The sequence below is a fragment of the Pyxicephalus adspersus genome, chromosome 10, assembly GCF_032062135.1.
Source record: "Pyxicephalus adspersus chromosome 10, UCB_Pads_2.0, whole genome shotgun sequence".
Lineage (NCBI taxonomy): Eukaryota > Metazoa > Chordata > Amphibia > Anura > Pyxicephalidae > Pyxicephalus > Pyxicephalus adspersus.
Window position 1 is genome coordinate 10544761 of NC_092867.1, and position 13915 is coordinate 10558675.

The following is a 13915-nucleotide window of genomic DNA, read 5'->3' on the forward strand; positions in this document are numbered from 1 at the left end:
TATATATATATATATATATATATATATATATTGTCTTTTCCCTCCACCAGCCTGTGACTGGACAGTGAAAAGAAGAAGCAGCGGTCTGATAAACTGTCAGCAAATTAGCAAACCCGTTCCTTGCGCCACCTTCTTTTTCCTCCAAAAGATTAGTTGTACCATTTGGGGATGTAGTCAATACTAGGCCCCTGTGCAGAAATGGCTTAAGTCCCCCCACAGAACTGACTCTGTGCCTCTGAGGGGGCTCCAGTTGGCTGAGGAGGGTCAAGGGCATTGGCACACTTTGCACCTCCCTATATCCGCCCCTGAGCTGTACATTGGTATAAAGGTGAATACCAGGTCAATTTCAAGTTTAAAAAAATAAATTCCCAATGAATTATTAATTACATCATTGTAATATTTTGCATCTTGTATATGCCTGGAATTGAGCTTTAACAGTTACTCTGCTAGTGTTTTTTAGTCTTTTTTCAGACAGATAAAGCTTTTCCATCTATACTATAGCCAAATATGAAAATATAGGCCAAACACATGGAAAAAAATACAGCCTATGAATACATTACATAACACTGCAGCTGTTTATTTTTTTTTACTGATAACACTAAAGCAATCATCTCTTTTTATGGATATAAATGGAACTGAAATGAGGAAAAGCAGGGCTAGCTACAAAGATGCAATTTATTTTTTTGCATTTTTTCTTTTGCAACTTCAAATATAATTATGAAAAATATGTACTATGCTGTAGTCCTGAAAATACTACATCCCTGGCTGCCTTTGCTTCAGTACATTAAGTCATGGTATTGGAGGCCCAAGACAAGTATGAAGCAGGCTGGAACCCCTGAAAATTTTGTTTTTCACATGTTGGTACCAATACATTTGGTCTAATTTACTAAAGCTCTCCAGGGCTGGAGAAGATACACTTTAATCAGTGAAGCTGGGTCATCCAGCAAACCTGGAATAGTTCTGGTCCAGGATTCAAAACATTTGCTAGCAAATCATCACCCAGCTTCTGGGTGTATCCTCTCTAGCCTTGGAGAGCTTAAATACCAGGGCCATTGACTCATTACTGAAGCTCTGGTTCAGCCTACTAAAGAGTAAGTTCAGCATTTTCAGAAAAGGCTGGCAATGGCAGCCCACAAGTTTTACACAGTACAAGTTTTATTACAACATCAGAAATATCATGATCACAAGCCTGATGTGCACCCTGGGAAACATGAAAGGAGTTAGATTTATGTCATGTCAGATATGAGTGTTTTTCCATGATAAAGACCTACTGTGAGCTGTCATGAAGAGTTTACGTTAAAAAAATGACAGCAGATAAACACAGTGACTCAAATTATAATTGTTTATCTTTACACAGCCATATCTGTAATTTTCTGGACAAGGATGCAAAGCAGATTAATTCCATAAAACATTTTGTATTGCACTAACTCTACAGTGAAGACTTCAGACATTTCCATTTGTAAAAGTCATACGGACTTAAAGGGCATGTTCCATGAACTGCAGTGCTTTATTTCTATCCCACCCTTGGGGCCCTTTAGTATGTATATATATATATATATATATATATATATAGCAGTGCTTTATTTCTATCCCACCCTTGGGGCCCTTTAGTATGTATATATATATATATATATATATATATATATATATATATATATATATATATATATCATAGCTCCCCACATTTCTGTGTTGGAATAGAGTAACTTCCGTGCCCATACAGGAGCTAGATATTTATGCCCTGGCAAATGAAAATGGTGCAAGATTCAAAACCCATAAAAAGACCGACAAAGAAGTCAGTAGAAACGTGGCCATCCATCAAAGCACTGGAGGTGGTTTGGCAAGAAGGTGTTATATATATTATCTATATATGATGTGTATGCTTACACATAGTTTCCCTATGGAATTTTTCTCTAAAGGGAACACACAGTGTTTTCCTACATAATTTCTACTTCATTATGGTCAGGTTGAAGGAAAATAATTCTCAATATAAAATACTGTATATGACTATAATGTATGTATAATCCAAGCAACAGATGGAGATTTAGGTATGTCTTCATGTTTTTGTGTAGTTTCTGTTTTGAAAAAACTTTACAGAGCTCATTATCACAAGATTAAAGTCAAAGCAAGTGGTTAACAAACAACCGGACAGGTCTCGCTATGCTGGGCAATAATATAACTTAATTACATGAAGAAATGTGACATTTTTGAATAGATAATATAAAGATCTTTCTAAATACATATCTTGTGTGCAGATTGCAAATGTTCAGATTAAAAACTGAAGTTTATTATGCTTATATTATACAATAAAGGTTCATGTCGATATTGTATTTAAACACTGCAGTTCTACATCCAAACATGTTTGGCTGTGTTTTAATGGAAAATGTAGAAACTGACAAGTAAAGCCTCTGAAATGCTTAATTTACGTCAATGGGATTTTGCTGATTTACATTTGACGTGCATTCTAAATGCACCTCAAATGCAAGAACAATATCAGTGGACATGAGCTTGAAGGATAAGAAAAAGAGGGTTAGATGTTTCAAGATGCAGCACAGCATTGGTTGCTGAGAGACCCAGCAATCTCGGCTTCCCTTGTGGGTAACGGGACTGAAAAAACTTCTGATACTGTGCAATAGGTATGGCATCCTAGCCCGGTCTATAAGGATGGCCAAAAATTGGTATATACGGAAGGAAAGAAGGAAGAAAATGATGGCACCAGTGTCAGAAGGGGGACAAGTGAGTATCGACTGGGTTTACTTCCGCTTTATTATCCCCAAATTGCAGCTGAAGAGTGCCTTAAAATTATTATTGAAGCTGGCTGAAATCTTTTTAAATGCTGGTTACACACATTGCTTTTAAAACTATTATTTACAAGCTGAAGTCCATGTAAACAAAACCTAAAGCTGTATAAAGAAAAATAAAATTACAGCAGTAAAGATTATATTTTGTTAGCAGAGTAAATAAATGTTTTCTATTTTAATTTCCAGATAATAGAGTCACTTTAAAATGGTGTATTGATTTGTCTGAGAATCTTTCACAATTTTTGGTAAGACTGCAATTTTACCTGAACATTCGGTTTGCTGAAGAACCCCTGTAGGCTATATTATTAAAAAAGACTTCCAGCTCCTGATCATTATCGAAGTCAGCAGCGATTACGGTGCGGACTGGCGAGGGCATAGAAAACTTCTGAGAAGCAATATCCTGTTGGAAGATAGAAGAGATACAACAGTTCAGAATTACACATTATTAAAAAAGGTAACTCTATAACCTAATAAGTCACAAGGTATTGTAAAGGACCATAAAGTAATCAAGTGAATCTTCAAATTAAAAAAGGAGCTTAATCATTTATATGCTAGTTTAGAAGCCCTGACAATCTGATGAGACAGAACAGTGGAAGAAAAACAATATATCCCTTGTAATATGTAATTATTGTTTATATATGCTGATAAATTATTGTTTATGAATTATTTCTGTTGACAAATAACTTTGAAATTAACTTTGAAATTAAAAATCTTTTCCATTTTCATTTTATCTGCTCCTGAAAACCTCAGAAAAACACTTTTTTTCTGACTTCAGTTGTTCTGTGCTTGCCTGAAGATATTATTTTGCTCTTGCAGGATACCTATTTCACCATCTGTCATGATTGCAGTACATCTAAAATACATAAAATATGTGCCCAAAATGTCTGTATTTTACTGCCTAGTTACATCAAGACCTCATTGCTGAAAATATTTGACAAATAAAAGAATCTGGTTTTGTCCACAGCACCCTTACATATTAACTGGTCACAAATATGAGAAGGGTTGCAGGTTACAAAGGGGCATTGATGCAGCAGATCCTTGTGTAAAAAAATGTCTGTATTCACTATGCATTTTTCTGTGCACCCCACTGATCATGGTCCCGCTTTGATTTTGTAAGCTCAACCTCAACAATTCAAAGCATAGCTTCCCACAGTATTTCATTTGAATTCTTTTTGCTGTTACTGGTATCTCTTTTAGAATCAAACCCCTCGATCCCTCATTCTTCCTCAAAAATTACTTATTTAGCTCTAGCACAAATATCTATATACATAAATGAATGCTTTACTGTGTTTATATTGCATTAAAAATATTATCTATTATTTAGTTCAAATGGTATAATTAAGAAAATAACAGCAGTGGTGGAAATGCTACCTTGCATTTATGTGATCATTCTTGCATTTCTTTTTTAGTCTGCAAGGCTAAGGGGTTAATAAAGATAATTTAGTTGCCTAAACATTTTGAGCTTAAATCTTGAACTTTCTCATCTTTGAAGGAAAGAAGTTGTGCCAAAGCCCATCATGTGCATGCATACGGACACCCTGAGTCTCTGATCAGATCGTGGATACTAGGCCCAGGCTGTACACATTTCTGCAAGTTGAGATTAAAGCAGACCCAGAGGCATTGCTAAGGGTACATAAAATAAAACACTTGGTTATATCTGTTGCTTAATACTGCATTATCTTACTCATGTCATGTTTTGCTTCTGTAACAAGTTGTTGATATGCTTTCTGTTTTCTAGAGTTTTATTTTTTAGGGCTATACATTACAAGCTTGGTTTTGTGAGCTGGCCTATTTATGTTTGAACTTGTGGTGGTGTCTTTTTCCAAACTGAGCATATTCCTTCAGAACAGATGAACCCCAGCTTTGCTGCATGCTATTTTTAAAAAAGCTATCACCATTACTACCAATTCAACATTTTGGATAACACTTATATGCAGCTAACAGCAAAATGTTTTGGTACAGCCACCAGATAAAATCTCCTGATGTAATCCTGTATTCTTGTGCCTTCTAAATCGGAATAAATCATAAACATTTATAATGTACCCCTTCATAAAACAATATATAAAAAAGCATAATAATCACGATCACTAAGTATCTGTGTATTCTAATTTTATTATCTAAATTTAAATCTTCATCATCCCCAATTCACAGCTACGGCTGATACAGTTGAATTAGGGTAGAATTTCTGTTGATTATATTGGATAGTCTGCAATGGTTCTGATTAGGCCTTTGAGGCTATCATTGGATGTTCTATTGCAAAAATAAAAAACAGACCTAGTTAATTTGCCAAAAATTTTTTTGAAACATGCTCTTTATAAGCGAGCAGCACGGAACCCTTTTGGCCGATGGATGCTCTGCAACCTCATCAATAATCTTAACCTGGTGTCCACATCTAGAGTAATTTTGGCTGCATAAGTGATGTTGTCAGCCATAAATTTGGATAAAGATAATGATGTTAACAGCACTATTGATCAAGATGTTCTGGTTTGTTCACATTCCTGTCAGCATATTGTTTTATCATAATCCACCTTTGAAGTCAAATTTTACACCGGCACATTCCAAGTCTCCAGAAATAATGATACAATTTGCAATGCAATTTAAAAAGAGCAGATTCAAACCATTGGAAAGGAGATTTTTCTTTTTTGTTGTGTTGGCTTGTGGTGTGATTATCTTCTATGAAAAGTTATATTAGATGCTGCCGTTTTCCTCACCTAAAGAGCTGCAGTACCGGAGGGACAAAATCATACATTTTGATGACATTCAGCTGGCTGGAGATTGCAGAGGTCTGGGCTGAATTGTATTATGATTTCAATTATTTTTAGTGTGGAATGCTGGTTTGAGAAAATGACAGCAGTATCTGCTCTGTGACAACAATCAGTGAAGAATATTCGCAGAACTACCTGAATGAAGGTTGGTCTCGAAGTTGTGTGTACCTTTGTCACTGATCATTTAGTGCAATAAAGTCTATTTTAGTGCTAACCAGGATGTGTCTTATACCTTAATGTAAAACTCAGAATAAAACAAAAACAAAATTTTTTTGTGTTTTGAGTTAAGCAAAACAATTTTTGTATTTTGAGTCGAGCAAGACAATGTTCATCGAGGTTTTTATCACTTGCTGGTACCAATGCCTCTTTTTCACAGCTCTTTCTGGCCACTTTGGTTTCCAGTCAATACCTAGAAAGATATCTACTCTGCCTGCCAAATAATAAAAACACAGAACACTTGCTAAGAACAAAAAAAAATGACCTTTCTGAAGGGGTCCTGCAGAACTAATAGGGGGATCAAACCTCCCCCAATGTTTTTACAGAGCTGCATTGACTATAATGAAGAATCTTTAGAATAAGACCAACATGTCCAATGTGGTTCTGTTAGTCAGAACATATTAGTATTATTATTATGACACAGTATTTATATAGCGCCAACATGTTACGCTGCACTTTGAAAAGTCCATAGTGATCTCTTTAGCTGTCCCTCAAATGGGCTCACAATCTAATGTTCCTACCTCAATCATATGTCTTTAATACAGTATAAAGTCATTTTTGGGGAAAGCCAAACAGGGGGAGAACCTGCAAACTCCATGCAGATAGTGTTCTGGCCTATATTCGAACCTGGGACCCAGCAATGCAAAGGCCAGAGTGCTACCAACGGAGCCACTGTGCTGCCCAATATCTAACATGCACCACCACAAAGAACCCTTGGGCACGTTTGGGTAGCTGACAGGACTGGAAGCATTGTGCATAAGAGTAGACATAAGCACCTGACATACCAGAAATTGCTGGATGCTAAATATACCTTGACCTCTGTACTGTAGCTCTCCAAATTTGAAAGGACTGGAATCACCAGCAACAGTACCGGTCAGTACTAATATTTCCCTGCAATTTGCTCTTTTTATCTTATTTTTTTTTGGCTTTTTTGAGTTGCCTTAATCACAAATCTCTTTAATTTCTTAGCTTGGTTATTTTTCTAGAAATTAGAATCTAAATGGTTGCTATGGGCAATAAAGCCTTTATATACATCTGTCCTAAGGCGAAAACAAAGGAAGCGCTAAATATTTGTTAATTAGATAATTTATGACACTGTACTTAATCTAATGAGGAACATGTGCCAGTTATATATTAATTAAATCAGGGATCTAGTTCATTCTGCTGATTCCAGAATTCTTCATCAGGCAGAAGCTTAAAGCTTTCTACCTTTTTTTTTTTTAGCATTTCCCTAATGTGTCATGTAATGAGATGCTCCGTAATGAATTACAGTGTCTTCAGCCTGATCTGTTTCAGTAAACAATACGCCATGATATATTAACAGAGTAATGCTGCATGTACAAAGACATCTATAAAAATGATTTTTTGTGTGCTCTTGCATATTACATCTGGAACTGCAAATTGTGAGATAAGGTGGTTTCTATAATGAAAGCAGGTAGATTAAAAATGCTATTTTTTATCTTACACAGAACCAAAATGTACATATGAAAAGCAACAGCGAATATTAATGTGTAAATACTCAATCACAATAATAAATGTAATACTTAAACAAATAAATGCTACAGGTTATTTCATATACTAGATACCAGCTACACCCTCTATTAATTGCGGTTAGTGTTGGTTTTTGACGCTGCCTCCCGTACCCCCTTACAAGTTACAATTCATTCATCACAGAAATGGGTTGACTTAATGGTACTGTTGTTATTTGCTGTAGAATTGTCATACAGAGTACTACAGGGTTGTCTAAATATTTTAGTAATACATTAATAATATTTTACATAATAGGCATGAATTATTAAAGCTCTCAAAGACTGGAGAAGATAGACTATCATAAGAGAACCTAGGTGATCCAGCGAACCTACAATTGATTTCAGAAAATAATTTCCTATTATTTGGCAAAATGTTTTATTGCAGGTTTGCTTGACCACCCAGGTTCACTTCCATCTTCTCCAATTCTGGAATGCTTTAATAAATCAGGCCCCATTGTGTGTGTATAAAATGTATCAATTTTAAAAAATATTGGAACAGTTTTCAACTTATACATGTCAACTGCAATCCCTCCACAACAATTAAAGCGGACCCTGAACTACCAATAAAAACCCTTAATAAAAAATGTGAAAAAAAATTGGGGGAACTGGTTAGCAAATATATTTACCTCACCTTTCTGAAGAAGCAGAAGAAGTGCTATCACCATGTTTTCTAGCAAGGTTGGAGTACCCCACGTCTTTGGGCAACTGGACAATAAGCATTGGGAAATAGTAACTTTTCACAAAATTAAGGTTTCCCAGTATTCTCTGGTATCTGTCCAGAAAGAAGTGGACTAAGGTACCTATAAAAAAAATGTAAATAAAGTCCCACTTCTCAAAATAAAGAATCAGGCAGGTGGTTATTGTACATAAGGACAGGCGATGTCCCTTCTGCAATAATCTGTCCTCCAGAAAAATGTCAAAAAAAATCTGAGATGCACATGTTTACCTCAAGCACAGCTGACACTGCCAATCAAGATGGCCAATGATTGTCCATAGGAAGAAGAAAAGAAAGAAGATGGCGGTACCGTGATGGAACAGGGGTAGGGGAGTTGCATGGGTATAGTTCCACTTTAACACAGGGGCTTTGTTTTATAATTTTACTGCAGCTTAGGGAAGTAATAAAATCAAAATGCTAACCATGCATTTTTGGCACACTATCCACTTTAAAACCAAAATATTTTCCCCTTTGTAAAGAGTAGAGAAAGGATAAACCCTATGTCTGATTCTTAATACTGTCTGTCATGGCAATGAAGACATTTACTATCTCTGTGCTGGTAACCTTTGACACGGCACTAAAAAAGATGAAAAACGCTAACTTTTGTCATAGGAGGATAAGTCCTACAACAAGGATATCTTTTTCTTCATAGAGATTTCAACTTGCTTCCTGTTATGTCTGGAGAGGTAAGGAAGTAAATCAAATTTATTTATTGGGACACATCAAAAAACACATTCCAATAATAAAAAAATAGATTTATCCTAACCAAGCAACATCAGTTCAGGCAGTCTAGTAATATTAAAAAAGAATGAATTAACCACATCACAGAACAGGCAACACTTTAAGAGAGTCTTTAACAGGGGAAATCTCCTTCCCTCAATTTCTGCAGGATTATAAAACATAACTGCAGCAAGTGTCAGTAGAAAATGTCCTCCTAAGATTAAGCTATTCATTGGCCTGACAATTATTAGGCGGCTGAACAAGGAACATTAGCCCCATAACAGGTTCCCACTTCCCTCTCACTAATACCATGTTTTGCTTCCTACTTACAGATAGCTTTTCAAAGCAGATTTAATTAACTGTTGTAGTAGCTCCGCTTTGTAATTACCTCTTCCCAGGACGGTTAACAGCCCATGTGAAGGTTAAATGCAAAGAGTGGAGATTTGGTGTTGAAGCTCTATTATTTTACATCTCATCAGTTTTTAAATGTCTTTGATTTAAATATCTATGTTCTTGAAAGCCCAAAACAGCTTCTGAAGTAAAAATATCCGAGGGACAGCTCTGTAGAGGTAACCCAGGCTTCAGATCTGTTCAGTTATTATTAGCAAACAGTGGAAAATGACAAAAGAAATCAAGAAAATGTTTCTGTCTGCAGCTCTAATCTGCAAGCAGAACCAATTAGACATCTCTGAAAGGCAGGGAGATAAGTGGTGTGTTCACTAGCACACTGCAGGCACAGAGGTGACAAATGACATCTTTCCACTCTTACAAGAGGTGGATGCAGAAATGCATCTATGGACTGTGGCTTTGACCTCGAGTTCTCCTTAGTGCGGCTTGTTCTCGCAGGAACCACAGGATCCAACTGAGGTGGGGGTGATTTAGACTGAAGCATCAGATGTGGCCAAATAAAGTAGTTCATTCTGACATAGTACCAAAAAAACGCAAAGCTAGAATTTCATTGACAGCTTGTGTACTGACCCATTTTGATCAGTGTTCTTTTTGACCTAAGTGTCAGCAACTTCAAGAATGAACCTAAAGTGCCTTATTTTGACACCCATGTATATAGCTGTATACAGTACACCAGCATCATACAAAATTATAGGCGCTGGTTCATCTCCTACTTTAAATGATATCTAAATTCCTCAGAGCTCCATGAGCCAAAATCATTAACCCCCCTAGCTGTCTGATTCTGTCCAAATTTCCGTGCAAAAAGTGATACCATTTTTTTGCATGGAAATTTATTTTACATTGTAGGCTATAATTCTTAAGCAAAACACACCAAAATATTTCCAATAGTTAATAAATGTAATAAATTTAATAATAAGCTTTAAAAAAACACAAAAATAAAATAATATAGTTTAACAAGTAACATAACCGTACAGCAGCATATAAGATATATACATATAAATATTTCTTTGTATTGGACTCAATACAGCTATTTTGTATTGAATCCAATACAAAGTGATTTCGAATTTCCTGGCGCTATCTCTTGGCCGCACCGACGTCACGGGAAACCCCGTTGATCTCGGCTATGCAGTTAGCAGCTGGCGATCAGAAGAGACAGACATGTCCCCAGGACCTGCGGTGACGAGCAGGGCGCAGGGGGACAGCGACGGAGCAAGGTAAGTGTGTTTTTTTTAGGTTAAAGTAACCCGAGTGTGACTGGGGATTACCGCTTTTTGCAACTAAAATCCACCTCGAGTCACACTCGGGATTACCGCTTAGGTGGTTAATCCTCTTCAAAACTGAAGAAGGTAGCCTATCGTGGGTGAATCTGGGTGATACAGTAAACCTTGAATTTCTTAAAAATCCTTTGCTATTAGTTGACAAATGCTTTTAATCCTGGACCAGACCTATTTCAGATTTGCTTGATCATCCAGGTAACTGTGATAGTCTATCTTCTTCTGTCTTAGCTTTTTTAGCCACTAGTGACCGTATCGCTCTTAGTCTACTACACCCTTTAGTGATTTTTGTCCATTGTAGGGTCAAATCTTCAGAGATAGCCCAGCTGAGAGTGAGTGGAAAATAGTTCACAAAATGAACCTAATAAAAGGTTAGCAAAGGGTTGTGTTCTCAAAAAGGGGTACAAGGTAGATAAAGGAGTGATAATGTATGTGGTTTGTTATCGTTCAAAAAAAAAAAAAAAAAAAAAAAAACAAGGACATTTGATTCCAAAAACATACAGCTGGGTAATTTGGCTCCCTTCAAAATTGGCCTTAAACTGTGGTAAAGACCAGGAGAGTTAGTGATATGACTATGAACTTTGTAAAGTGTTGTATTGTCAGCCCTATATAAAGTAAAGTAAATAAATAAAAATAAATAAAATATTTCAAACCAATCGCAATATACAGTATATAAAAATATCAACATATCCATTATTACAATTTTAGAAAATATATTTGATGTAGAGTAAAAAAAGGTGACTTTTCTAATTGACTTTGCTTTCAGGCTGGAGGATGTGTATAGCTTTTCCAATAGCTTTTAGTGACTTGATGTACTTCCACATAACCCCACCAGATGGTGATAACAAAATACCCAAATCCACAGTTTAAATATTGTTACTCCCTGTCAGACGCCATTTATTTAAACCAATTTGCGCAAAAACATTATGGCTAAGCATCAAAAAATTCCTTTCCTTGCCTGGACACACCTTTGTAAATCAGAGTTTAAAAAGTTCAGGAAAGGCTCATCTAATTTGAAGTTTTGAGAGTTTTCTGAGAAGATCCCCACTGTTTTACTCTGTGGTATCCATAGAAACCCGATGACATGCATGGAAAAATAAATGAAATCCAACATAACATATGGAAGCTCATCAAACTAGCAGGCCAATGTCTCTAAGCTGTGTACAAGCAGTGATAATGTCGTGACGGAATGAAGATGCGCAGAACATGACTGCTTAGGAGGAAAGGACCTCAGGGTAGCAGAGCATCACAAGGCAACTGCAGCAGCAAAGTTACTTTGTAAAATCTGCTTTTCTGATTAAGTTCTATTTGTAACAGAAAACAGACACTGTAATATATACTTTAAAGTTTAAGGGAAGCTAAAACCAGGGGCCTGATTTATTAAAGTTCTCCAAGACAGGAGAAGATAGACTAGCATTAGAGATCCAGCAAACCTCGAAAAGATGTCTTAAACTCATTTGTTATTAGTGTTTTCAATGCTGGACCAGATCCATTCCATGTTTGCTGGATCATTCATTTCTCCTAAAATCTATATTTTCTAGTCTTGGGAGAGATTTATTAAATCAGGCCAATTGTCTTTATTTTTGGAAGAGTAGCGAAAAGTGAAAACCACATGCAAGTTTTTTTTTTTTTTGGTTTTATTGTCCCATTAGGGAGACTTTTCATTTTATCCTGAATCAAGATATAACAGGAAATAATAGAAGATCTTTTCAAAGCATGAAAAATCCATACTTTCTGAAACAAGTGGCCACACTGGAAGATGTTTTGGGTTCAACAGTTGAAAGAAAACATAGATAACTAAGGGGTAATATTATTATTACATAGTATTTATATAGCACCAAGATATTATGCAGTGCTGTACAAAGTCTATAGTCATGTCACTAGCTGACCCTCAAACAGGCTCACAATCTAATGTCCCCACTATAACTATGTCTTTAATACAGTCTAAGGGCAATGTTTAGGGGGAAGCCAATTAACCTAACTGCATGTTTTTGGAATGTTGGAGGAAACTGGAGTACCCAGGGGAAACCCACGCAAACATGGGGAGAACCTGCAAACTCCATGCAGATAGTGTCCTGGCCAAATTTTGAACCTGGGACCTAGCGCTGCAAAGGCTGGAATGCTAACCACTGAGCCACCAGGGTACATAAACTTTGAACTAATATAAGTAAATAATAATAGTTTCACCATAAAAATACACAGACAATGCAGGCATAGTAACAGTGATACATTTATGTTATATAATGTTTTGTAATGGTCAGCAGCTGGGTATTCTGCACACTGAAACCCATGGCTTCTGTACTCCTTGCAGAAAGTGGCCCTATCTACCTCCACCATTGGTTTCAGAGATCTCCTGGCTGCAAGATCACTTGTTAACAATGTGAAGGGTATAAATTACCATCCCAGATCTGCTTCTGATCTTGTTAGTGCATGTTACATTCTATGGAGCATTTTAAACTGTTCAACATAAAGAGTTTGTCTTTATTAGAAGCATCATTTCCTCAGATGCACATTATAAGTCTCTTTTTTTTCTCATCGAAAAAGTTGATGTTTCTGCAAGAAATTATTTGTTAACGCTTTTAATACCTGCAATCTGAGTACTAATATCATCTCCTTTACTCAGGAGACACTCTGAAAGAATTGTGAATGATTACTGATTCTTGCAAATTAGAGTCTTAGTTGTTTTCCACTGTCAGGGCGAGCTTTACAGCCTTATCTGCAAGAATATATTTTCAGTATATACTTACAAATTGCAGTGGCTTCTGGAGTGGATTTAAGTAGGGATAATTTATTTTGCGCCTGTAAACCTGTGAATTATACCAATTTCAATTTTCCTGCACTACGCTCAGAAGTGTGTCTTAATTTGCACCTTCAGGAGATACAGTATGAAATCTGCAAGAAGGGTGTATATATATCTTATATATATTTTTTTTTATATAGTTTCAGTGCATGATACCTTTGTGTATGAACAGAATAATGGGGGTGGGGGGTCATCGTGAAGCTACAGGGTTAGCATACCAACTAACAATACAACATTTTGAGAAGAGGTAAATAATTGCAATTTACATATTTCACTCAGTACTGCTTTCTGTCAAATGATGGCAAACCTTTTACCAATAATAAGCCTGCACAAGGTGTGTTTTGTCATCAGCTGAGGCTACAGTGATTTGTGAAACGGATTAAATGAGATGCACATGCTTTTGCCTAATGAAAAAAAATATACCTTACATTTACACCTTTTCCTGTATAATACAATACAATTAAGACTGTTAAAGGTGCATATTAAAACCCAGGCAGCCAGTATTTTCTGAAGGAGCTCCATAATTTTTCTCTACGGAAACCATTTTATGAACTTGCAGAAAGCCTTAGAATCTTCCGCTCTTCCCATCACCTACCTACATAATACCTTTTATGTAGTTGCGAGGGAAGAATCAAAAAGGAATCATGAACTATTAAGGGAATAAGTGATAGTTCCAAGCCAAAATAC

At 36.2% G+C, this 13915-nt stretch overlaps 1 protein-coding gene across 3 annotated transcripts in view; it reads right to left on the reverse strand.

The window, feature by feature from the left end:
• CRTAC1 (cartilage acidic protein 1) overlaps nucleotides 1-13915 on the reverse strand; it is a 310184-nt gene that overhangs the window by 57353 nt on the left and 238916 nt on the right. For all 3 annotated transcript variants that reach the window (XM_072423868.1, XM_072423870.1, XM_072423869.1), the window contains exon 8: nucleotides 3065-3201. In XM_072423868.1, the coding sequence (XP_072279969.1) occupies nucleotides 3065-3201 (137 nt within the window). The remainder of the gene's footprint in view (nucleotides 1-3064; nucleotides 3202-13915) is intronic.